Genomic DNA, 25,710 nt, shown 5'->3' with positions numbered 1-25,710 from the left:
CCTTGCTTTTGGCTTATTCAGAGAAAGACAAGTGACTGCTAAGGTCATGATAATCTACTCTAGGTAGCTAACCCCTAAGCCTCAGAATCACCTGGGGTTCTTGTAAAAAAAACCAGATCCCAAGAGTCTACTTCCAATATACTCAATCCCACTCACTGGGGCTCATGTCCAGGAATTAGAATTTTTTTCTTTCTTCTTTTTTTTTTTTTTTTTTTTTGGAGAAGGAGTCTCGTTCTTTTACCCAGGCTGGAGTGCAGTGGTGCGATCTCGGCTCACTGCAACCTTTGCAAACTCCGCCTCGTGGGTTCAAGAGATTCTCTACCTCAGCCTCCCGTGTAGCTGGGATTATAGGTGCCCGCCACCATGCCTGGCTAATTTTTTGTATTTTTAGTAGAGATGGGGCTTCACCACCTTGGCCAGGCTGGTCTCAAACTCCTGACCTCATGATCCAACCACCTCGGCCTCCCAAAGTGCTGGGATTACAGGTGTGAGTCACCATCCCCGACCTTCTTTCTTTTTTTTAAGAAACAGGGTATTGCCAGGCACGGTGGCTTACACCTGTATTCCCAGCACTTAGGGAGGCCAAGGTGAGCAGATCATGAGGTCAGGAGCTCGAGACCAGCCTGGCCAAGGTGGTGAAACCCCCGTGTCTATGAAAAATACAAAAAATTAGCTGGGCGTGGTGGCAGGCTCCTGTAATCCCAGCACCTCCGGAGGCTGAGGCAGAGAATCGCTTGAACCCGGGAGGCGGAAGTTTCAGTGAGCTGAGATTGTGCCACTGCACTCCAGCCTGGGCGACAGAGCGAGACTCCGTCTCAAAAAAAATAATAATCAATCAATAAAACATTTTTGATTAAACTAAACCCAGAGCTAGTAAAAGGAAGGAAACAATAAATACTGAAACAGAGATAGACAAAAGAGAGTATTTTCTTGAATAGAAAAACAATAAAATCAACAAAACCAAAAGTTTGGTTCTTTGAAAACATTCACAAAATGGACAAACCTGTAGCTAGGCTAAGAAACAGAGAGAAGACCCAAATAAGTAAAACTGAAAATGGAGACATCACTACAACATCTTACAGAGATAAAAAGGATTATAAGAATACTGTGAACAATTGTACACCAACAAATTAGATAACCTCAATAAAATGGACAAGTTCCAAGTAACAGAGAAAGTACCAAAAGTGACTCAAGAACAAAAGAAAGCATTTATGACTAAGTCACAATTTGTGATATTGAAGGATTTTCCCACGAGCTGGAGTCTAAATGGAGTAGGCTTCTCTCACAGCTGTGATCCTTTTGGATTTTTGTAATTTATTTGTTTTTCATTTTTGTTTTTGTTTTTGAGACACAGTCTCACTCTGTCACCTAGGCTGGTGTGCAGTGGCATGATCTTGGCTCACTGTGACCTCCACTTCCAGGGATCAAGAGATTCTTCTACCTCAGCCTCCTGAGTAGCTGGTATTACAGGTGTGCACCACCATGCCCAGCTAATTTTTGTATTTTTAGTAGAGATGGGGTTTCATCATGTTGGCCAGGCTGGTCTCAAACTCTTGACCTCATGTAATCCGCCTGGCTCAGCCTCCCAAAGTGCCGGGATTATAGGCATGAGATACCGCACCCTGCCCCTTTTGAATTTTTGTAATTTAATTTTTACCTCCTAACAATGTTGCCTCCCCTTTTCCCCTGCCAGAACAAAGAATAGGAAAGCTGAGCCCGTACCGGAGACATTTGAGGACCATGTCCAAATCCACCAGGTAGGAGGTGACATAGGGTTTGCCATTGTCCAGAGTCTCCAAGGCCTGAGAAGAAAACAAGGTCAGCAGAGACGTGAGTGCAGGAATGAGAGGAAAATAAAGGGCTGACAGAGGGAGCCAAGGCTGGGACTGAGAAGGGCTGGTGCAAGCCCAGGGTGAGAGTCCCTTTTGTGCTGCCAAATGTCACTGGCATCTCTGGACTATTGCCATGGTCTCTCCAAAGGCAGGGAGGAGGAAGGGGGCCAGGCAGGATGAGGCACTGACTTCTCACTCAGTGATTTCACATAACACACTCTTTTAGCTTCTGCTCTCTGCCATATCCCGGTGCTGAGATAGAGACCAGAGTGGAGCTCACAGAGCAAAGAGACTGTGCATAATGACACAAGTCCTCAGTCACATGTGTTAACAGTGCTAAAGGACGGACACAGTGACTCGCACCTATAATCCCAGCACTTTGGGAGGCCAAGGTGGGTCAATCACCTGAGGTCAGGTGTTCAAGACCAGCCTGGCCAACACAGTGAAATCCTGACTTTATCGAAAATACAAAATTAGCTGGGCATGGTGGTGCACACCTGTAATCCCAGCTACTGGGAGGCTGAGGCAGGAGAATTGCTTGAACTCGGGAGGTAGAGGTTGCAGTGAGCCGAGATTGTGCCACTGCACTCCAGCCTGGGTGAAGAGTGAGACTCCATCTCAAAAAAAAAGAAAAAAAGAGTGCTAAAAAGTAGAAAGCAGGGAGCCAGGCTGCCCAGCCCTGTCCAGAAATATCAGCTAGAGATAAGCCCTTTAGGCTAGAACCTGAATGATATGTAGGGGCAACTGGGCAAAGGGGATGGTACGGATGGCAGCAGGGCAAAGAGCATCCCAGGCAGCTGCAAGTGCTGATGCTCAAAGAGGCTTAGCCATCAAGCATGGCAGCCCAGGCTCGGGAGCACATGGGAATATGAGGACTGCAGTGCAGCATGACTCAGATGATGGAACTAGAACAGGTTGGGTCATTTTTTTTTTCTTTTTGAGATGGAGTCTCGCTCTGTCGCCCAGGCTGGAGTGCAGTGGCCGGATCTCGGCTCACTGCAAGCTCCGCCTCCCCGGTTCACGCCAATCTCCTGCCTCAGCCTCCCGAGTAGCTGGGACTACAGGCACCCGCCACCTCGCCCAGCTAGTTTTTTGTATTTTTTAGTAGAGACGGGGTTTCACCGTGTTAGCCAGGATGGTCTCAATCTCCTGACCTCGTAATCCACCCATCTCGGCCTCCCAAAGTGCTGGGATTACAGGCTTAAGCCACCACGCCAGGCCCATTTTTTTTTTTCTTTGAGACAGGATCTCAATCTGTTGCCCAGGCTAAAGTGCAATGGTGCTACCAAAGCTCACTGCAGCCTGGAACTCCTGGGCTCAAGCAATTCTCCTGCCTCAGCCTCCCAAGTAGCTAGGACTACAGGCATATGCCACCATACCCAGCTAGTTTTTTAACTTTTTGTAGAGACAGGATCTCGCCATGTTGAAGGCTGGGTCTTACAGACCATGTTGAGGGTTTTATCCTAAGGACACCGCATGCCATGCAGGGCATAAGAGCAGAGTGCCACGTATAATCTGCCTTCTGGAAGGTTCGCTCTGGCTTCTGTGTGCAGAATCAATTGTGGCTGGGAGGAGATTGCCTCCTGGTTTCTTCTCTTCTTGCAGCCAGGGAGAATGCCCATCATGGAGGAGCCCAGGGAGAGGTGTCCATTCCCAGGGGTCTCTCTCCTGGGAAGGCCTCCCTGACACAGCTCCTCTTCCCTCCCCTAGATCCTTCTTGCTTAGCCAAACCCACCACATCAAAGGAGACACTAAGGCCGGGTGTAGTGGTTCACACCTGTAATCCCAGCACTTTGGGAGGCTGAGGCAGGTGGATCACTTGAGCCCAGGAGTTGGAAACCAGCCTGGCCAACATGGTGAAACCCTATCTCTACTAAAAATACACAAATTAGCTGGGCGTGGTGTCTTGTGCCTGTAATCCCAGCTACTTTGGAGGCTGAGGCAGAAGAATCACTTGAACCCAGGAGGTGGAGGTTGCAGTGAGCCAAGATGTCGCCACTGCACTCCAGCCTAGGAGACAAAGCGAGACTCCATCTCAAAAAAGCAAAACAAAACAAAAAAACAAAGGAGACACTGAAAGCCTCCTCTGCTTAGTACAGAGGTGCCCCCCAAAGGTGTCCATCCTACGCCACTCCCATCAGTCCCATGTCCGATGTGTGGCCCCTGGCTGTTCACAGGATGCTTGGTTCCTGGCTGTTCACAGGATGCTGCGAGCGCATTCGCCACGTGGGATCTGAGGGGGAGAAGGGCTGAGGACTCACCGCCAGGTAGGTCCGGTCCCGCTCGATCAGATCAGCCAGCCGGTTCAGCAGCCGGCCCCTGTGTGACGCGTCCATGCGACGCCAAGGTGAGCCCAGCTGGAAGGCGGCCCGGGCGGCCTTCACTGCCTTGTCCACATCTTCCTGGAAAACACAGGAAAACTCAAGCCTTCCTGGAAAACTCAGGCCTTCTCAGTAACAACCAACTCCGAATACAAACACATCCAGAGGGTCATCAGCACATCGCTGCATAGAAAACCTGCCCCGTAAACAATGTTCCTAGCCCGGCAGAGCCCTGACCAGCACCAGACTTCAGCAACGGGGTTGAATAACACAACCTTCCCCTCCTTTCATGAAGTCCTGGTGGGAATGAGAATCCGGACAACTTCTGTATTTTCTTTCTTTTTTTTTTTTTGAGATGAAGTCTCGCTCTGTCACCCAGGCTAGAGTGTAGTGGCACAATTTCGGCTCACTGCAACCTCCGCCTCCCGGGTTCAAGCAATTCGCCTAACTCAGCCTCCTGAGTAGCTGGCATTACAGGCAGACGCCACCGCGCCCAGCTAATTTTTATATTTTTAGTAGAGACAGGGTTTCACCATGTTGGTCAGGCTGGTCTCAAACTCCTGACCTCATGATCCACCTGCCTCAGCCTCCCAAAGTGCTGGGACAGGTGTGAGCCACTGCGCCCGGCCTGTATTTTCTTATTTTTAAATTATTTATTTGTTTCTTTGTTTACTTTAGAGATGGTATCTATGTTTCCCCGGGCTGGTCTCAAATTGCTGGGCTCAAGTGATCCTCCCACCTCAGCCTCCCAAAGTGCTGGGATTACAGGCCTGAGCCACCGTGCCCGGCCAAAAACACAAAATATTTTTACTAAGAGTCTAATTTAAAAATTGTAAACATAATATTATCAGTTTCTATTGGTTCCTACAGTCTATATAATTCAAACCTCCACAGGAGCTACATCTTAGGAGACCCTAATTCTACCCAACAAGGTTTCCATCTCTGACCTTCAACTTCCAGGTCTGGAAAGGAGACACTGTATTAGATATTTGCCAAGTTCACTTTCAAGTCTGTAGTTCTGCACTCAGTGAATTAACACCGTTGTCTGCAGGGAAGTTTCTATTGATTAATTTACTTGGAATTTTTCATTGGTATCTGTTACTTGTGAAAGTAATACACATAAATAGTGAAGCTTTCAGCACACAAAAACATACAAAATAGAAAACGAATCCATCCCTCCCCCAAGGTAAGTCACCAGTTCTCACCTTGTCCCCTTCAGCTACCTGGCAGATGACCTCTCCAGTGGACGGATTGACTGTGGGGAATGTTTTCCTGCTGACGGCATTGTGCCATTCATTGTTTATGAAGATCTGCAGTGAGAAGGAAAGAAGTTCTCAGGACCAGCTCTCAACCTAATACTGACTACCAGTATTGTAAGGGTAAAACAAAAAACAAAACAAGCAGCAGCAAATATGAATTAATTTCAGAGTGGTGTAGCCTAGAAATGAAAAGCACAGGCCTTGCAGACAGTCTAGGCCAGAATGCCCACTCTGCCAAGTGATTTGGAGTCATTTGACTTTTCAGTGCCTTGGTTTCTTTGAAAAAATGAAGAGAATGTTCCTACTTGTTCTAGTTATCCATTGCTGTGTAACACAGCACCCTAAAACTTGGTGGCTTAAAGTGATTTCTTATCTCCCACAGTAGGGTCCCCTGGTTGGGCTCATCTGGTTAGAGTTCCCTTGTGTGGCTACAGTGTGAGGGCAGCTGGGGCCATAGTTATCCAACTCTGAGGCTGGATGTGCAAGATGGCTTCTGCACCCACTGCTCTGCTCTGGCACCACGTGGCTGCTTGGGCTTCCTGACCGCATGGCTGGCTCAAGCTAGTCCAACTTCCCACATGGCAGCTGGCTTCCCCTGAGACAGTGTTCCTAGAGACCCAGGTGGAAGCTGAACGGCTTCCTAAGATCTAGCTTCAGAAGTCACCTGGCCTCATTTCTGCCACCAAATTCGGTTGGTCAAAGTGAGTCACAGGCTCAGTCCAGAGACCCAGGTTGAGGAGAAAGCCTCCCCTTCTTCCTAGAAGGAATGGCAAACAATTTGCAAACACCTTCACTCCCACACAAATTCATTGTGAGAACTAAATTAGATTATTCTTTTTATTGGTTTTTTTTTTTTTTGAGACAGGGTCTCACTCTGTTGCCCAGGCTGGAGTACAGTGGTACGATCACGGCTCCCTGTAGCCTCTTCCTCCCAAGCTCAAGCGATCCTCTTGCCTCAGCCTCCTGAGTAGCTGGGATCAGAGGCACATGCCACTATGCCTGGCTAATTTTTGTATTTCTTGTAGAGATGAGGTCCCTCTATGTTCCCCAGGCTGGACTCAAGTGATACTCCCTCCTCAGCCTCCCAAGGTCCTGGGATAGCAGGGGTGAGTCACCACGCCCAGCCTTAGATTATTCTTTCACTCACTCAGCAAATACTTAATGAACACCTGCGATGGGCCAGACACAATTCTAGGGCTGAGGACACAGTAGAGCCAAAAGCTAACAAAGACCATGCTCTCATGGTGCCCAGAAAATAAAGAGGCAATCAAACACAGAAGACCACCTCAGACTGTACAGATGAAGGCAAAGGGAAGAACAGGATCCAGAGAAGGTGACTAAGGTGGGGGGTAGAGAACTCCAGCAGTGGTGGTAGGGGCAGGCCGCCCTGAGGAGCAGACATTTGACCGAGTCCTGAATGATGAAAAGGAGGGGTCCACAGGAAGAGCCGGAGGACCAGCAGTCCGGGCTGTGGCATAACAAGTGCAAAGGCCCCAGGGCAGGAATAAGTCTGGTAGATTTGAGAAAAAGCAAAGGTGGCCAGAGTTACTGGTGAACCAGAAAGGAAGTGATAAAAAACAGGGTCAGGGAGGAGGGCGGGTCCCAAGACGCCCTCAGTTCTGCCTCTATAATGTAATTCAGACCAGGCCATCACCCAACCAAGCTACATCTGGAGGAAAGACTGCCTTCCTCATGAGGCCAGTGTCAGAGAGCTAAAGCCCCTCCATTTGCTCAGAGGAAGGGTCTTTACCTATTACCCAGTCACCTGTTAAAATACAAGGCTGCGCACGGTGCTAATGTCTATGATCCCAGCACTTTGGGAGGCTGGGGTGGGTGGATCACCTTAGGTCCGGAGTTTGAGATGAGTCTGGCCAACCCGGTGAAATCCCATCTCTACTAAAAATACAAAAAATTATCCAGGCGTGGTGGCAGGTGCCTGTAGTCCCAGCTACTCGGGAGGCTGAGGTAGGAGAATCGCGTGAACCTGGGAGGTGGAGGTTGCAGTGAGCCAAGATCACACCATTGCACTCCAGCCTCGGCAACAAGAGTGAAACTCTGTCTCAAAAAACAAAAATAAAAATAAATACATAAATAAAGTGCCAGAGTTCACCCTCTGCTTTCCAAGCACTGGGGGATGGTCTTGGGGAGTACAGAGAAGACATCTCCCAGAAAGCTGTCCCCTTCGGGCTTGGTAAACAAGTATCCTGGCAGAGTCCATGGTCACCTTACCAGTGTTGGGGCAAAGGCTACAGGTGACATGAAGGCAAAGACATCTGCCTCTCTGCCTGCCTTCCTTGGGGGACCCTTTGGCCCCAGCATCCCTGCATGTTCTGGCCCTGGCCTAGAACTCCAGTGAGACACCCATGGTCACTCTGGGCCAGAGTCTCGGACCATAAAGAATACCGAGCTGCCAAGCAAAGCCTGGAGCGAGGCTCACAACAGGGCTGGGGAGGGGTGGCCAGGCTCATTGGTCAAAAGCAGACATTTGGCCTGGCACAGGGGCTCATACCTGTAGTCCCAGCACTTTTGGAGGCCAAGGTGTGAGAATTGCTTGAGCTCAGGAATTTGAGACCAACCTGAGTAACATAGTGAGACCTCCATCTCCACAAAAAATGAAAAATTAGCCAAGTGTGGTAGCATGCGCCTGTAGTCCCAGCTACTTAGGAGGCTGAGATGGAAGGATCACTTGCTTGAGGCTGGGAGGTTGAGGCTGCAGTGAGCCATGATCACACCACTGCCTCCAGCCTGGGTGACAGAGCAAGACCCTGTCTCAAAAAAGAAAACACAAAAAGGAGCAGAGGTTCAAGACAAGAATCTGGGTGGCTGGGCGCAGTGGCTCACGCCTGTAATCCCAACACTTTGGGAGGCCAAGGCAGGAGGATTGCTTGAGCTCAGGAGTTCGAAAACAACATGGGTAACATAGTGAGACCCTCTCTCCGCAAAAAATGGAAAATTAGCCAGGCATGGTTGCATGCCTATAGTCCCAGCTACTCAGGAGGCTGAGGTGGGAGGACCACTTGAGCCTGGGAGGTTGAGGCTGCAGTGAGCCGTGATTGCAACACTGCACCCCAGCCTGGGTGACAGAAAAAGACTCTTAAAAAAAAAAAAAGAGGCCGGGCGTGGTGGCTCACGCCTGTAATCCCAGCACTTTGGGAGGCTGAGGTGGGCGGATCACAAGGTCAGGAGATAGAGACCATGGTGAAACCCCGTCTCTACTAAAAATAGAAAAAATTAGCCGGGCGCAGGGGCGGGCGCCTGTAGTCCCAGCTACTTGGGAGGCTGAGGCAGAAGAATGGCGTGAACCCGGGAGGTGGAGCTTGCAGTGAGCCGAGATTGCGCCACTGCACTCCAGCCTGGGCGACAGAGCGAGACTCCGTCTCAAAAAAAAAAAAAAAAAAAAAAAAAAACGAGGCCGGGCGCGGTGGCTCAAGCCTGTAATCCCAGCACTTTGGGAGGCCGAGACGGGTGGATCACGAGGTCAGGAAATCGAGACCATCCTGGCTAACACAGTGAAACCCCGTCTCTACTAAAAAATACAAAAAAACTAGCCGGGCGAGGTGGCGGGCGCCTGTAGTCCCAGCTACTCGGGAGGCTGAGGCAGGAGAATGGCCTGAACCCGGGAGGCGGAGCTTGCAGTGAGCTGAGATCCGGCCACTGCACTCCAGCAAGGGGGACAGAGCGAGACTCCGTCTCAAAAAAAAAAAAAAAAAAAAAAAGAATCTGGACAAATATGGGCTTTTAAATTTTTTTCCTGAAATGGAGTCTCGCTCTGTCACCCAGGCTGGAGTGCAGTGGCGGCGCAATCTAAGCTAACGGCAAGCTATGCCTCCCAGGTTCACACTACTCTCCTGCCTCAGCCTCCCGAGTAGCTGGGATTACAGGTGCCTGCCACCACGCCCGGATAATTTTTCTGTATTTTTAGTAGAGACGGGGTTTCACCGTGTTAGCCAGGATGGTCTCAATCTCCTGACCTCGTGATCTGCCTGTCTTGGCCTCCCAAAGTGCTGGGATTACAGGCGTAAGGGGATTTTTTTTTTTTTTTTTAAGACAAAGTCTGGCGTTGTCCCCTAGGCTGGAGTGCAGTGGCGCGATCCCGGCTCACTGCAACCTCTGCCTCTCAGGTTCAAGTGATTCTCCTGCCTCAGCCTCCTGAGTAGCTGGGATTACAGGTGCCTGCTACCATGCCCGGCTAATTTTTTTATTTCTAGTAGAGACGGAGTTTCACAATGCTGACCAGGCTGGTCTCGAACTCCTGACCTCAGGCGATCCACCAGCCTCGGCCTCCCAAAGTGCTGGGATTACAGGCATGAGCCACCGCACCTGGCTGAATATGGGCTCTTTTGCTCCTGATTTTGTCACATGGGACAAGGACCTCACCCCTGTGTCTTTGTTTCCTCATCTGTAGGGTGGGAATCACCCTAGATCCCCCTTTATAAAGCCGTGTGAGGGTCTGAAGTCTCTGTGCCAAGCATGGAGTAAATGCCCAACGCCGTGACGGTGGCAGGGTGGTAACAGAGTGCCCCAGGAAGGAGTCGCTCAGGTAAGGGTCTAGCAGGAATCACCTTCCCAGGCTAAATTTGTTCCGCAAAATCTCTATGGTGGAATCCGAAGCTGCGCACCCACAGGAAAGGCTCTGGCACCGGAGAAGAACACGGGTAAACATTAACCGGGGTTCTGGAGGCATGCTTGTGTAGTTTCATATTAGTTGGTCAATCATTAATCTTTAGGGAAATGGCACCCTTCTTTCTTTCCACAGGAAGGCTGGGTCGTTTCCAGTGTGGGGACAGGCGTGGCAATAAAGAGCTCAGGTTCAAAGTCAGGAGACTGCCAAACCTAAGTTCGAGTTGAACTATGCCGTGCCTGGGCAGCAGGCCCTGTTCGCTCCCCGACTGAGAGTCAGCTCCTCCTCTGGGTGCCTGTGGAGGAGAAGGGAGTTCCCGGGGCTGCCTGCTGGAAGAAGGGGGCTCACGGGCGTGGGGGGCGGGCAGGCAGCCTGCAGCTGTTGGGTGAGTGTCCTTCTTTTCTTCCCCCTGCAGCATAGGCTCAGGGTTCACGCCTCACACGCAACTGCCTCACAGCAAAGTACTTGGGTCAGCAGGATTAGGAGAGTACAGAGAAGCACCAGGCTGGGCTGGGTGGAAGTAGGTCTGGTTGGCCTTGTACTGTCCCCAAGCTTCTCCTTCCTCCCCTACCGAGGGAGGAAGTCCACTTGGCCCTCTGTGTGTCATGGACACGGCTAACATTCACTAGCTACTCCTCAAGCAGTAGCCCCGCACCAGCGGTTCTGTATACTTGGATTGTTCCCACTTAAACCTCATAGCAAACCTAGGAGGTGAACTTCATCCTCTCCACTTCACAGCAGAGGATGCTGGGCACAGAAGAGTCCAACCACTTGGCTCTAGGTCACACAGCAGCAAAGGCAGAGACAGGATTTGAAGGCAGGTCTTTGGGACTCCAAGGCCTATGCTCTTTCCTCAGTTCTTCCAACTCCAACCTCCAGCCACAGCCCAGGTCTGCCTTCAAGGAGGCTGGAATTCTGATTCCCGAATCTCCATCTTTATGGTTTACTTACTGATTCAACACAGGTTGATTTCAAATTTTGATTCTGAGCCAGGCACAATGGCTCATCCCTGTAATCCTAGCACTTTGGGAGGCCAAGGCAGGTGGATCATTTAAGGTCAGGAGTTCGGGACCAGCCTGGACAACATGGTGAAACCCCGTCTCTACTAAAAATACAAAAATTAGCTGGGCATGGTGTTACTTGCCTGTAATCCCAGCTACTAGAGAGGCTGAGGCAGGAGAACGGCTTGAACCTGGGAGATGGAGGTTGCAGTGAGCCAAGATGGCACCACTGTACTCCAGCCTGGACAACAGAGTCTCAAAAAAAAAATTTTTTTTTTTAAATTCTGCATGTTGTAAAAAGCACCAACCTCAAAGCCAAACAGATCTGGGTTTGAATTTTTTTTTTCTTAAATAAAGGCGGGATTTTTTTGTACTTTTTGTAGAGATGGGCTTTCACCATGTTGGCCAGGCTGGTCCTAAGTGCTCAAGTGATCCTCCTGTCTCGGACCCCCAAAGTGCTGGGATTACAGCCGTGAGCCACCGTGCCCAGCCTGGGTTTGAATTCTGGCTCCATCCCTCACAGATTTGACCCTGCGCAAATCCCTTCACTTCCCAGATGCCTCACCGAATACTTCCGGCGGCCGGATGTGAAGGTTAAATGCATGAATGGGTGTACAGTTCCTAAGCTAGGACCTTGCCCGCAGGGGGTCCTGCAGTGTTCTAGATCTTGCAGCTGTCATAGCCTAAAGATTCTTAGGAGCGAGGGCCAGGTCTATACTCTTTATGTTGTTCCCTGCACCAAAGCTTACTACATTGTCCTGGATTTTAAACTCTATTTTGCAAAGATCGGGAAGTAGGAAGGGGAGAGGTGGGCCAGTCTGGCTAAAGCCCCACCAGCCCCACCCCTTCCTCGCTGGGCTGGCCCCTCTGATTTAGATTAGGATCCTGGAAAGACCACTCCCCGGCATGTTTGCCTTTCAAAGCCCAGAATGTTCTCAGTCACCCTTCACCCTTGAATCAGGCTGCACTTTCAACAACCCACTCTCCCTTCTCCACTGATAAGATAAACCTGGGTCTGCTGAGTAGGACCTTGGACACATCCTCTGGTTTACATTTCCCATTTCCCTTCTCCTAGGGCCAGACTCAGTGGCCTCCCTCCCCGGTGGGGGGCTGGGTAGGAACTGTTCTCACACTGAGTCTCTGCCAAAGTTTTGCTTCAAGTGAGGAGCAGCTCTCCTGAATAAACACCAGGGCAGACTCTGGGCCAAATGCTCTATAACCTCCTGACCCGAAACCCAAAACTCGACTTACATAACGCACTTAACCCGTACACTCTTGGGCGGGGTGGATGCTTTATAACCTCCTGACCCAAAACCCGAAGCTCGACTTACATAACACACATAACACTCTTGAGCGGGGTGGGGGTGTCCTAGCTCCCACTTCCTCTTTATAGTTTCTAGAAGCAGAGTGATGTCTGGAGTTGACACTTTCAATCTAGACTGTTGGCAAAACATAAAGATTTTCTATCAAAATACTCTAATTCCTACATATTTTAATAAATACATCTCACTTTGTTTTGTAAAAGTTGAGATTCATTCACCCACGCATTCCATAAGCTTTCACTGACAGCCCTGGCCACTCCAGCACTGGAAGTCCAACAGCCAAGTCCTGGCTTCTGGGAGCTGAAGTCCTGGTGAGGAGAGGGCGCGGTAAACAAGCAAAACCAAGCAAGTGAGAAGTGGCCAGCTGAGGGGTCAGACGGTGCGCTAAGAGGGGACCTGAAGGGTGACTGCTAGCAAGAGCCTGGGGACAGGAGAAACAGAATGGGCTGATATGGCTGCAGGGTGTAGGTGAGGGGAGAGGGGGTGGGGGGGGGCTTGCAATTCCACCCACTGTGTGCCAGGATCTGCACTTGGTGCTGGGAGGACCCAGGAGACCGGGGAACCGGGACACTGCCGTGTCCTTTCTAAGTGGGGGTAATAGACTAGCTATTTGCTAACTCGTTTTTCTCAGTTAGTTTCTCTTGGACATTATTCCACAGGCAGCTCTGCCTCATGTTAAGCCACACAGCATTCCTCAACACGGTCAGGCCATGGTTTATTTAACGATTTCCTACAAATGCACTTTCAGGGCAAGTGATCATCATTCCAGCAACAGCTGTGGCGAATCCTTTCCCATGCGTTTTTGCAAACGTGGGGCAGATTACTGTGTAGAAATCAGAACTACTGAGTTAGAGGGTAACAGGATCCCTCTTCACCTTCGATATCTTGTTCTCCATGCCAGGCAAAGACTTAGTGGTGATGGTGGTGGCCGAGGGGCTCAGAAGTTGGGTCAGGGTCAGTACCCAGAGCAGGACAGCTGGACCTTGGGGGCGGAGGCCAGACCAAGGCCAGGAGAGAATGAAATTCCGGCCACCACCCCCCAGACCTCAAGACAACGGGTGGTTATCATATGCCCAGGGTCTCCAATGAAAGGCTAAACTGTGTTCATTAGTTCTGATTTAAGGAGGTAGGACACATTCTAGAAAGATTTCAGTTCAATCTTTGAAGCATGAAAGAACTGGGCATGTTACCTAGGAAATCCCCATCCCTGGAACACCTTATTTTCCCAGAGTGTACAAGCTAATGGCGGGGTTTTGCAGCCTGGGATCCAATGGCATGTGCTCTTTCACTTGCTAATCTGCGGTTAGGTAATTAAGTCTGATGGAAAGCAGATGCCATTGCTTGTATTACAAGATCCCAGGGAGTAAAGTCCAAGACAAACATGGAATGCCACATACATTTCCTCTTCCCCACACATCATCCAGAACCCCAGGTTAGTTCGGGATCAAGGTGAGGGGCAGCCATCTCCCCAGGCTTGCTCGTGATGCTTCTGAACAAAGACTAACCGACGCCAGCCCTCCGCCCCACTCCTCCACCCCAGGGCCTTTTTTCACCACTTCAAAGATGGGAGGTTCGATTCTACTCTGGACTGTTTGCCAGACAGGCGCGGTTTCAACTTGTCGTTCTGCTTACAGTTTGGCAACCTCTATCTTGCTGCAATGGACTGTCCCTAGGCCAATTTCACCACTCCCTATGCGTCCCCACATTCCCACTCTTTTAAATTACCAAATACTTTGCAATAAGGCACTTTTGAGTAGAAATTCTGGGTTCCCATTAAGCAACCCTTTACCTCACTTCTGGAGCACAAAACGGTATACATGGTTTCATAAATGGCAACCACTCATTATTGAATAAATATTTACCCAACAGTGATCCTATGCCAAGGTGCTAGGTGCCAGGAATGCAAAAGTGAACAATACAAACATGGCTCCCCCTGATTTTAAAATTCTGTTCAATTGTCCCTTAAATGTTTATTAATACATTCTTATGGTCTGATCATCAGTTAGTGAGGTCAAGTTCACACTAAGTTTTAAGTTTGAAAGTGGGCTTCAAATTCTGCCCTGCCCAACCTTCACACAGCATGCCCTTAGTTATACTTAATGTGAACTTGACCTCCCTGAGCCTCAGTTTCCTCACCTGCAAGATGGGACAGCATATAAGACATATGGCTTATAGAGTTGCAGGAAGGATGAAGGGTGAAATGCAGGTAGAAGTCCTCAGTAGAGGGCCTGATAGAAAATAAGTGATGAGGCCGGGCGCGGTGGCTCATGCCTGTAATCCCAGCACTTTGGGAGGCCGAGGCAGGTGGATCACGAGGTCAGGAGATCAAGACCATCCTGGCGAACACGGTGAAACCCAGTCTCTACTAAAAATACAAAAAAATTAGCCGGGCGTGGTGGTGGGCGCCTGAAGTCCCAGCTTCTAGTTAGGCTGAGGCAGGAGAATGGCGTGAACCCAGGAGGTGGCGGAGCTTGTAGTGAGCGGAGATCGCGCCACTGCATTCCAGCCTGGGCGACAGAGCGAGACTCCGTCTCCAACAAAAAAAAAAAAAAAAAGAAAGAAAATAGGTGATGAATAATCATGATTACTGGAGCAGGGGATACATACCCAATGTCCACAACATGTACATTCTCAACTCAACTTGACCTCAGGAACACAAACATTATTATAGCCCCATCATCTGAAACTCAAGTGTGTCCTACAGATTCTGGGCAGGCAGGAAGTACCGAATGCCCATTTGTGTTCTCTGATTAAAAACATGGGCCGGGCGTGGTAGCTCATGCCTATAATCCCACCACTTTGGGAGGCTGAGGCGGGCGGATCACGAGGTCAGGAGATCGAGACCATCCTGGCTAACATGATGAAACTCCGTCTCTACTAAAAATACAAAAAAATTAGCCGGGTGTGGTGGCAGACGCCTGTAGTCCCAGCTACTCAGGAGGCTGAGGCAGGAGAATGGCGTGAACCCAGCAGGCGGAGCTTGCAGTGAGCCGAGATCGCATCACTGCACTCCAGCCTGCGCGACAGAGCAAGACTCCATCTAAAAAAAAAAAACATGTTATTAGAAGCAGAAGTAACCAAGGTGGGGCCCAGTGACACCCCCAGACTCTCTGGGCTGCCTAAATCTATTTCTTTTTTTTCTCTTTTTGAAATGGGAGTTTCACTCGTTTCCCAGGCTGGAGTGCAATGGTGTGATCTTAGCTTACCACAATCTCTGCCTCCCGGGTTCAAGCGTTTCTCCTGTCTCAGCCTCCGGGGTAGCTAGGATTACGGGCACATGCCACTATGCTGGCTAATTTTTGTATTTTTTGTAGAGACAGGGTTTCAACATATTGGTCAGGCTAGTCTTGAACTCCTGACCTGAGGTGATCCACCCGCCTTGGCCTCCCAAAGTGCTGGGATTACAGGCATGAGCCACCACACCCAGCCTGCCTAAATCTATTTCTTTTTGTTGTTGTTTTTTTTTTTTTCAGATGGAGTCTCACTCTGTTGCTAGGCCTCACTCTCTCTCGGCTCACTGCAACCTCTGCCTCCCGGGTTCAAGTGATTCTCATGCCTCAGCCTCCCGAGTAGCTGGGATTACAACCGTGGGCCACCATGCCTAGCTAATTTTTGTATTTTTAGCAGAGACGGGGTTTCACCACGTTGGCCAAGCTGGTCTCGAACTCCTGTGCTCAAGCAATCTGCCGGCCTCAGCCTCTCAAAGTGCTGAGATTACAGGCGTGAGCCACTGTGCCTGCTCAATTTTTAAAGAAATCAAACATTTAAATGAAGCCAGAGTCCCTGTTCATTACTACCCTTATCCTGTCCTGCCTGTTCCCTATCCTGTCTTGCCCACTCAGGCAGTAACCATCCTCACACCAAGGAGAATTTTCCTTCCAGCACATTCTTACATATTTTTTATGGAGATCTGTCTATCTACGTGCAATATAAAATTTTGTTTTATACAGTTTTCATGGTTTCATATGGTGTAGAGTACTGGACATTTTTCCTCCTTGACATATTCTTTTTGAGATACATTATTTGTACAGGTCCAGCCAATGATTTGTAACTGCTACGTGCAGAGGATTATTCCCTACTATAACTGTAACATAGGTGTTCGTCTATTTCCCAATGGAGCTCAAGCTGGCTTATTTCCTAAGCTTTTACTGACATAAAAGAAGTTGCAATGAACATTTCTGCACGGTGCCTATGTAGACTTGCAGGGTTGCCCAGGATGGACTGCAGTGGCAAGATCAAAGCTCACTGAAGCCTCAAACTGCTTGGCTCAAGCAATCCTCCTGCCTCAGCCTCCCAAGTAGCTGGGACTACTGGCGCTCACCACCACGTCCAGCTAATTTTTTAAAGTTTTTGTAGCGATGGGGTTTTGCTATGTTGCCCAGGCTGGTCTCGAACTCCTGGGGTTAGGCAATCTTCCCACCTTGGCCTCCAAAAGTGCTGGGATTACAGCTGTGAGCCACCACACCTAGCCTTGGGAAATCCATCCTTAATTGCCTTTCTGTCAGTTCTCTCTTTAATTCAGTGCTTCACGCCTGTCATCCCAGCACTTTGGGAGGCCAAGGAGGGAAGACTGCTTGAGCCTAGGCGTTCAATACCCAGCCTGGGCAACATGGCGAAACCCCATCTCTATAAAAAATACAAAAATTAGGCTGGCCACAGTGGCTCACGCCTTAATCCTAGCACTTTGGGAGGCCAAGGCAGGTGGATCACCTGAGGTCAGGAGTTCAAGACCAGCCAGCCTGGCCAACACGGTGAAACCCCATCTCTACTAAGAACACAGGCCGGGCGCGGTGGCTCAAGCCTGTAATCCCAGCACTTTGGGAGGCCGAGACGGGCGGATCACGAGGTCAGGAGATCGAGACCATCCTGGCTAACACAATGAAACCCCGTCTCCACTAAAAATACAAAAAAATTAGCTGGGCGTGGTGGCGGCGCCTGTAGTCCCAGCTACTCGGGAGGCTGAGGCAGAAGAATGGCGGGAACCCGGGAGGCGGAGCTTGCAGTGAGCCGAGATCGCGCCACTGCACTCCAGCCTGGGCGACAGAGCGAGACTCCGCCTCAAAAAAAAAAAAAAAAAAAAAAAGAACACAAAAAAATTACCCAGGCATGGTGGTGGGCACCTGTAATCCCAGCTACTCAGGAGGGTGAAGCAGGAGAATCACTTGAACCCAGGAGGTGGAGGTTGCAGTGAGCCAAGATCACACCACTGCACTCCAGCGTGAGCAACAGAGCAAGAGTCTGTCTCAAATAAATAAAATAAAATAAAATAAAATAAAATGAAAAATACAAAAATTATCAGGTGTGGTAGGGTATGCCTGTAGTCTCAGCTACTTGGGAGGCTGAAGTAGGAGGGTAACTTGTTGACTGAGCCTGGGAGGTTGAGGCTGCAGTGAGCATCACTATACTCCAGCCTGGGCAACAGTGAGAGACCCTGTCTCAAAACAAAAACAAAAATAGAAAGAGAGAGTAAGAATAAAGATGCAAGTTTTAATTCACCCCAAACTCCCATTCTACTTTACCACAACCTAGCTCACCCCTTCAGGAAACAAATTGCAAATATAACAGCATCCATATCAAATGGAGTTTGATCACCAAGATACTGCAAGTTCACAGCGTCACTATTATCCCAGTTCCTGCTTAAGGCTGCAATCAATATGGAGGCACCAGCGGCCATGAAGCCTCACCCCATTTGGTCTTCCCAGCAACTCGGTGACGCAGATGGAATTTTATCCCCTTTTGTTTTTGAAACGGGGTCTCGCTCTGTCACCCAGGCTGGAGTGCAGTAGCATGATCTCGGCTCACTGCAACCTCTGCCTCCCAAGTTGAAGTGATGCTCCTGCCTCAGCCTCCCAAGTAGCTGGGATTACAGGCGCGCCACCATGCCTGGCTAATATTTGTATTTTTTTTTTTTTTGAGACGGAGTCTCGCTGTTAATTTTTGTATTTTTAATAGAGACAGGGTTTCACTACATTGGCCAGGCTAGTCTCGAACTCCCAACCTCGTGATCCACCCGCCTCAGCCTCCCAAAGTTCTGGGATTACAGGTGTGAGCCACTGCACCCAGCCATTTTACCCCATTTTACAGATGAGGCAGCTGAGGTGCAGAGTCCACTGCTGTACACAACATCCCTCTTTCCTGCTGAGTTGGCATCAAGGCCACACAGCAAACAGCCCAGAGGGCTCTAAGAGGGCCAGTTCCAGCATGGTGCCGCCAAAGTGGAATGCTCTGTAGTCCTTGGAAAGGGTTAAATAAGATCTGAACGTACTCAGAATGATAACCCAGGTACATTGTTCAGTGAGACGGGGAGCTTCAGAATATAAGTGGTTGCATCTCATTTATGTCTAAAAAAAAAATTCTGGTGTGCTTGCATTCTCTCTCTCTCTCGCTGCAGGCACTTGTAAATGAAAAAATGTCTACAAGAGACACACCCACCTGTTCACAGTGCTCTTGGAGGGAGTACAATGGGGTATCCAGAGAGGTTTATTTACTTATTATTTTTTTAAGAGATGGGTTCGGCCGGGCGCGGTGGCTCAAGCCTGTAATCCCAGCACTTTGGGAGGCCGAGACGGGCGGATCACAAGGTCAGGAGATCGAGACCATCCTGGCTAACATGGTGAAACCCCGTCTCTACTAAAAATACAAAAAAACTAGCCGGGCGAGGTGGCAGGCGCCTGTAGTCCCAGCTACTCGGGAGGCTGAGGCAGGAGAATGGCATAAACCCGGGAGGCGGAGCTTGCAGTGAGCTGAGATCCGGCCACTGCACTCCAGCCTGGGCGACAGAGCGAGACTCCGTCTCAAAAAAAAAAAAAAAAAAAAAAAAAAAAAAAAAAAAGAGATGGGTTCTTGCTCCATTGCCCAGGCTGGAGTGCAGTGGCACAATCATAGCTCACTGCAGCCTTACATCTAACCTCAAGCGATCTTCCCACTTTGGCATCCCAAAGCGCTGGGATCACAGGCATGAACCACCTTGGCCGACTGTGTCCAGAGAGTTGTCAGTCCTCTGCAATTTTATACAGTGGGCATGTGTTACTTTAATGATCTCAAAAAGTCTGATAAAGAAAAGCAACCACGGGAATTGGCTCCACTCCTCCAGCCTACACCCACAGAGTAAATCTGGAGAACAGGAAGTGTTACCCACAGGCCTGGGTGCACCTCTGGACCCAGCTGCCTCACCTGCATGTGATGAAGGATAAAGATCTTAATCAGATCCTGTGGCCACAAGGGTTCCTAGTGTGATGGCTGTTCCTTGAGAACGTTTATGAGACAGGGTCTTGCTCTGTTGCTCAGACTAAGTGTAGTGGCCCAATCATAGCTCACTGCAGCCTCGAACTCCTAGGCTCAAGGGATCCTCCCACCTCAGCCTGCCATATAGCTGGGACTATAGGCATGTGCCACCATACCTGACTAATTTACTTTTTTAGTAGAGACTAGAGACAGGGTCTTGCGGTTGCCCAGGCTGATCTCGAAGTCCTAGGCTCAAGGGATCACCCCAAAATGCTGGGATTTACAGGCATGAGCTACTGCTCCTGGCCTCTGCTAGATCTTTTGATGCTCAAGTCTTCCAAGCATGAACTCCTCAGTTGCACAGGCTGCCAAGGGAGCCACAGCTGCTGCCTTTTTAGCTTGTGTTATACAAAAGACATTTTATTTTATCTTTTTAAAAATTCCCTTGCAAATGACTTTTGTAACATCCCCTAAAATCACACGCATGTGGCTTTACCCATCACCTATATCCAGATTTGCAGCCACACTCAGGGCCAGACCAGCAGGTGTGCTGTTGAAAGCAGCTGGCTAGGAGTCAGCTCTACAGCATCCCAAATCAGCAACAGTCCCAGAGGATCGGTGTTCCCTTTGTTCCCACCCAGAGTCACAACATACCATGGAATGTTCTGGTCAGGGGCTTACTCCTGGAAGTTCAGCTGTGAACCCCAACTATGCCACTGACTTTGGTCTTCAGGTGAGTCACTAAACCTCTCTGTGACTCAGTCTCTTCATCTATAAAATGGAGAATTATAGTCCCTACCTACTGAGGCTGTTGTAAGAATTACCTTAAATTGCAAAACAGGTAGACCCTTAGAACAGTGCCAGGCACAAAGGCTGTGCAGAGAGGACAGGAGCTGTGATTAACTATGAAGTGACCGGTTGATGACGACCTGTGTGAACCTCACCCTCTGAGCCCCTTACCATTTATAGGAGAAACTTAAGTCAGAGAAAGCAGCCAACATGCACTGGCACAAACAAAACAAACTCTTTCATTACCAGTTTCGGCCTCTGTGAAGTCTAGAACTTTGCCCAAACTCAAAGATCAAAATAAAAAATATTCCAAAGTATTACTGATTGAGCAATCAATAAATGGACCACGGGAATCGGTTTTATCCTGGAAAGCTCCTCCTTGGTTTGGTCGAAGCCGGCGTTGCAAGCCGCGGACACCCCTTGGAGTCGGCGCCCTGGGGCCTAAGGTCCTCCAGGATTCCCCACTCCCAGCGATGGAAGCAGTCGAGCGCCCACTGGCGTGGCCTCGCCCTTGGCGAACTGGAGAACGCTGGCTGCAAATCATCTCTTTCCTGGTTTTTCCTTTTGAACTCTTTGGATGAGGGCATGAGTCAGGGGGTAAAGGGGATGACTAAGGAAAAGACAGAAAAGTTCCCGCAAAGAGGGACTTGGCCGCGTCTTCTAAGTGGTTGAGGGTGGGGACCCCGCGGAGACCCGAAAGCCAAGGACCGTGGGGGGAACGGAGAGTTGGCGCTGGAAAACAGACCGAGGCTGGGCGAAGACCGAGCGGGGGCCCAAGTCAGGGGAAACGGGACGGGGACTGTCAGAGGCGGCGAAGGGGCTAAAATGCTTGCAGGGGAGGAAGGGGCAGATGTGCTTCCAGCTCAGCCTCTGCAAGTCCCTCGAGCCCCAGATGGGTACACTGAGGCCCATGGCGGCGCGGGGCCTGCGGGAACTTGGGCCGGAGAACAAAGCGCGAGCCGAGCCAGGGAGCTCACCTTGTTGCAGAAGACCTCGGGCTGCTGGTTGGGGGCGGGCACGGCCTGGGTGGCGGCGGCTGACAAGAAGCGGAGGCCCAGGCGGGGCCCGAAGCGGGCGGCAGCACGCAACATGGCAGCAGGATAGCGGGCTGCGAGCGGACGGAGGGCAGGGCTAGGGGGGCTCAGGGCCACAGAGCCGACCCCGCTCCCCGCCCCGCGCGACCGCCAATGGGAAGGCGGGGGCGGGCCGGGGGCGGGGCCGCGTCTTCCCATCCTTGGGCTGGGGCGCGCAGCTGAAGCAGGCGGAGCGGGTGGCGCTAGGTATCCCCTGCCCTTGGCTGCCTCCCGGCTCGCGCGGCGCCTCCGCACCCGCCACCGCCCTCCACGTGTGCCGGAAGACCCGGCCCCGCGAACGCAGCTCGCCTTGGTTGAGCCCCCAATGTGTGCCTTTGACCCCAATGTGAACAGGCCCGAGCCAGGGCGACCCTGACCTCCCTGGCTGATGCTCCAGGGGAAGAGACCGGCCGTAAATCCAAAAGCGAGATCATTTCGGAGATGAAGGAGATGAACGAGGTGACATGGATGGGGCAGAGGGCACTGCTTTTGTAAGTAGCATGGTCAGGAAATGACAATGAGACCTGAATGATGAGAGGGAACAGCAAGGGCAAAGGCCAGGAGATGGGACATGGCACGTGTTAGAGAAATGGAAAGAATGAATGCAGCCCAGTTAACAAGGGGAGAGAGAGGGGTACAGGCGACCAGGGCCAGGGCAGGGAGGGTCTTGGAACGCAATCTCGGCCCACTGCCAGCTCTGTCTCCCGGGTTCACGCCATTCTCCTGCCTCAGCCTCCCAAGTATACTGCTGGGACTACAGGCGCCTGCCACCACGCCCGGCTAATTTTTTGTATTTTTAGTAGAGACGGGGTTTCACCATGTTAGCCAGGATGGTCTCGATCTCCTGACCTCGTGATCCGCCCACCTCGGCCTCCCAAAGTGGTGGGATTACAGGCATGAGCCACCGCGCCCGGCCATGAATTTGCTTCTTAACTCTTCTCAGGTGGATCTAAGGATTTTGCCAACTCTTTTTTTCTAGGGACATGCTGGGGTTGGGCACTGGGTATGCAGGAAGGAACAGAGGACACTGGCTGGGAAGGGAGGTGGGATACCCAGTCAAATGTGTGTATTTCAGCCAGATAAATGTCAGCAAAAGCCGGAGGAGTGGGTGAGAGGAGCTCAGCTGTGCCAGGAGAAGTGACAGGAGCTGAGCTGTGCCAGAAGAGATATGTTTGGACAGCAGAGAATTGCAGAAAAGGTGCACATCTAGGCAACAAGCGTCCAGGGAGCTGTTTGTGGCTGGAGCCCCTGGAGCTGAGGCCAGAGAGTTTGGCTAAAGCAAAATGTGGATTCCAGGGCCAAAGAAGGCCTGCAGAGTGTGTGAATTTTGTTTTGCTTTGCTTTTAAGGGCTAATACGATGCCAAAGGGATATTACAGCTAATTACTGTCTGCAAGAGAGACGCCCCAGAATTCCAGTGGAAATGCAATGAAGTCCCTGCTCATGTTGCTTCCAACAGGTGGACTCCTGGAATTCTCCTCCAGCTGGGAACTCAGGGACCCAGGCTCCTTTCTTTGCGGGACTCTGATTTGAATACCAGATTCCACCAAAGTCGTCCTGGGGCTCAGCACCATTCCACACAAACCAGAGGAAGAAAAGGCATGGAGGGTGGCCCAGGGGAGGTTTCCGTGGGCTGAGCCTGCTTGCCTGGCTGGATTTCAATCACACAACTGTGCCTCCATGCAAGAGTCTGGGAAATGAGTGGCCCTGTGTGCCAGGAAGAAGGGAAATAGGTTTGGAGATCAGCTGCAGAGATAATCTGATAAGCAAGACTCCCTTCCTTCTCTGAATGCAGCCATGAAGGCCCCAAATTCCCCTTCCCAACAGCACCTTTTTTTTTTTTTTTGAGATGGAGTTTCACTCTTGTTGCCCAGGCTGGCACCATCTGGGCTCACTACAACCTCTACCTCCCAGGTTCTAGCGATTCTCCTGTCTCAGCCTCCCAAGTAGCTGGGATTACAGGTGCATGCCACCACACTTGGTTAATTTTTTTGTTTTTAGTAGAGATGGGGTTTCATCATATTGGTCAGGCTGGTCTCGAACTCCTGACCTCAGGTGATCCGCCCACCTCAGCCTCCCAAAGTTCTGGGATTACAGGTGTGAGCCACTGCGCCAGGTACTTTTTTTCCCTTAATACTGTGTGTGGAGATCGCTTTGTCACAGCACATAAGGAACATGTCCCCATTCTCTTCGACAGTTTCATGGTATTCCTCTGGATACATGAAGTAGTTTTATTTCATGAATTTCCTACGATGGACATTTAGGTTGTTTCCAATCTTTTGCCACTACAAACAATGCCACAATATATGTTCTTGATTTGCTTAAGAAATTAATAGAAATGAGGCTGGCACGGTGACACATGCCTGTAATCCTAGCACTCTGGGAGGCTGAGGTGGGTGGATCACTGGAGATCAGGAGTTCAAGACCAGCCTGGCCAACATGGTAAAACCCCGTCTCTACTAAAAATACAAAAAAAAAAAAAAAAGAAAGAAAAAATATTAGCCAGGAGTGGTGGCAATGCCTGTAATCCCAGCTACTCCAGAAGGTAAGGCAGGAGATTGCTTGAATCTGGGATACAGAGGTTGCAGTGAGCCAAAAGCCGAAATTGTGCCACTGCACTCTAGCCTGGGTGATAGAGACTATGTCTCAAAAAAAAAAAAAAAAAAGAAGAAGAAAAAAGAAATTAGTAGAAATGGAACAAAGAATATTTACAATTTTTTTTTTTTTTTGAGACGGAGTCTCGCTCTGTCGCCCAGGCTGGAGTGCAGTGGCCGGATCTCAGCTCACTGCAAGCTCCGCCTCCCGGGTTCACGCCATTCTCCTGCCTCAGCCTCCCGAGTAGCTGGGACTACAGGCGCCCACCACCTCGCCCGGCTATTTTTTTGTATTTTTTTAGTAGAGACGGGGTTTCACCGTGTTATCCAGGATGGTCTCGATCTCCTGACCTCGTGATCCACCCGTCTCGGCCTCCCAAAAAATATTTACAATTTAAATACAGATAGGACTATATTACCCTCCAAAGAAGTTTGGTTAATTTATGCCCCACTCCCTGTCATGTCTGAGTTTCCTTACACCCTCACCAGTAGAAGTTTCAGGATTTTTGTTTAGCTTTGCTAATCTGAGAGACAAAAAAGTAGCATTTCGCTACCACATTAATTTGCTTCTCTTTTACAAGTGAGCTTGAGCATTTTTGCCTAGATGAAGTCATGCATGTTTCCTCTGCTATGAACTAGCTGCTCATGTTTCTGGCTCACTTTTCTATTGGATTGTTGGTCTTTCTGAAATGGATTTGTAGGTACTTTATATGCATTATATGTAGGTACTTATATGTATATGCAATTAACATTTTGTCTATCATATATGGCACAAATACATCCTCCCAGTCATCTCTTTACTACTAAGTGCTGTAAGTAGTTATTTCTGAACTACAGTATATTCTGTGTCATTGATCTCTCTATTCATGTGCCAGTATGACACTGTTTTCTTTTCTTTTTTTTTTTTTTGAGACGGAGTCTCGCTCTGTGGCCCAGGCTGGAGTGCAGTGGCCGATCTCAGCTCACTGCAAGCTCCGCCTCCTGGGTTCACGCCATTCTCCTGCCTCAGCCTCCCGAGTAGCTGGGACTACAGGCTCCCGCCACCTCGCCTGGCTAGTTTTTTGTATTTTTTAGTAGAGACGGGGTTTCACGGTTTCACCGTGTTAGCCAGGATAGTCTCGATCTCCTGACCTCGTGATCCACCCGTTTCGGCCTCCCAAAGTGCTGGGATTACAGGCTTGAGCCACCGCGCCCAGACCGACACTGTTTTCATCACTGTAGCTTTCTCTTTTTTGTTTTTTTCCCCAAGACCAGGGTCTCACTATCACCCAGGCTGGCGTGAAGTGGTGCAATCACAACTCGCTGCAGCCTTGACCTCCCAGGTTCAATTGATCCTCCCATCTCAGCCTCCTGAGTAGCTGTGACTACAGGTGCATGCCACCATGCCTGACAGGGTTTTGCTGCATCCCCACCCAAATCTCATCTAGAATTTCTAACTCTCACAATTCCCACGTGTTGTGGGAAGAACCTGGTGGGAGGTGATTGAATTACGGGGGTGGGTCTTTCCTGCACTGTTCTTTTGATAGTGAATGAGTCTCACGAGATCTGATGGTTTTAAAAATGGGAGTTTCCCTGCACAAGCTCTTTTTCTGCCTGCTGCCATTCGTGTAAAACGTGACTTGCTCCTCCTTGCATTCTGCCATGATTGTGAGGCCTCCCCAGTTATGTGGAACTG

The 25,710-nt window shown here is 50.0% G+C and overlaps 1 protein-coding gene and 3 long non-coding RNA genes across 20 annotated transcripts in view; 2 read left to right on the top strand and 2 right to left on the bottom strand.

Moving 5' to 3' along the window:
- Positions 1-21,489, bottom strand: part of ALDH2 (aldehyde dehydrogenase 2 family member) — a 39,370-nt gene extending 17,881 nt beyond the window's left edge. For 3 of the 14 annotated variants that reach the window (XR_013401413.1, XM_077955213.1, XM_077955210.1), the window contains exons 1-5: positions 21,347-21,489; positions 12,545-12,664; positions 5,359-5,463; positions 4,094-4,234; positions 1,723-1,802 (exon numbers count right to left, since the gene is read on the bottom strand). Coding sequence is in view for 12 of the 14 variants with exons in the window: in XM_077955213.1 (XP_077811339.1) it covers positions 1,723-1,802; positions 4,094-4,234; positions 5,359-5,463; positions 12,545-12,664; positions 21,347-21,460 (560 nt within the window). In the remaining 2 variants the exon portion in view is untranslated. Of the gene's footprint in view, positions 1-1,722; positions 1,897-4,058; positions 4,337-5,295; positions 5,464-12,544; positions 12,665-21,346 lie in introns of all 14 variants that reach the window. The other 11 variants (XR_013401415.1, XM_002807992.4, XM_077955211.1 and 8 more) reach the window with 7 other exon arrangements.
- On the top strand, positions 186-20,227 carry LOC144333103 (uncharacterized). The gene is made up of 4 exons (XR_013401461.1): positions 186-335; positions 674-1,470; positions 18,400-18,866; positions 19,192-20,227. It is a non-coding gene; the product is annotated as an uncharacterized LOC144333103 (long non-coding RNA).
- Positions 6,247-11,288, bottom strand: LOC144333081 (uncharacterized). Its single transcript, XR_013401433.1, has 2 exons — positions 9,733-11,288; positions 6,247-7,226 (listed from the first exon to the last, which is right to left on the bottom strand). It is a non-coding gene; the product is annotated as an uncharacterized LOC144333081 (long non-coding RNA).
- On the top strand, positions 21,436-24,838 carry LOC144333073 (uncharacterized). Of its 4 annotated transcripts, none has more exons than XR_013401422.1 (3): positions 21,436-21,933; positions 22,791-23,378; positions 23,975-24,838. It is a non-coding gene; the product is annotated as an uncharacterized LOC144333073 (long non-coding RNA). The 4 variants fall into 4 exon arrangements; XR_013401423.1 differs by having other exon boundaries at positions 22,791-23,387; positions 23,984-24,838; XR_013401424.1 differs by having other exon boundaries at positions 22,791-23,387.
- Positions 24,839-25,710: the final 872 nt, after the last annotated feature.

Source organism: Macaca mulatta, chromosome 11 (assembly GCF_049350105.2).
Source record: "Macaca mulatta isolate MMU2019108-1 chromosome 11, T2T-MMU8v2.0, whole genome shotgun sequence".
Taxonomy (NCBI): Eukaryota; Metazoa; Chordata; class Mammalia; order Primates; family Cercopithecidae; genus Macaca; species Macaca mulatta.
Note: the sequence above shows the minus strand (reverse complement) of the source record. Positions and strands in the feature narration are given on the sequence as shown.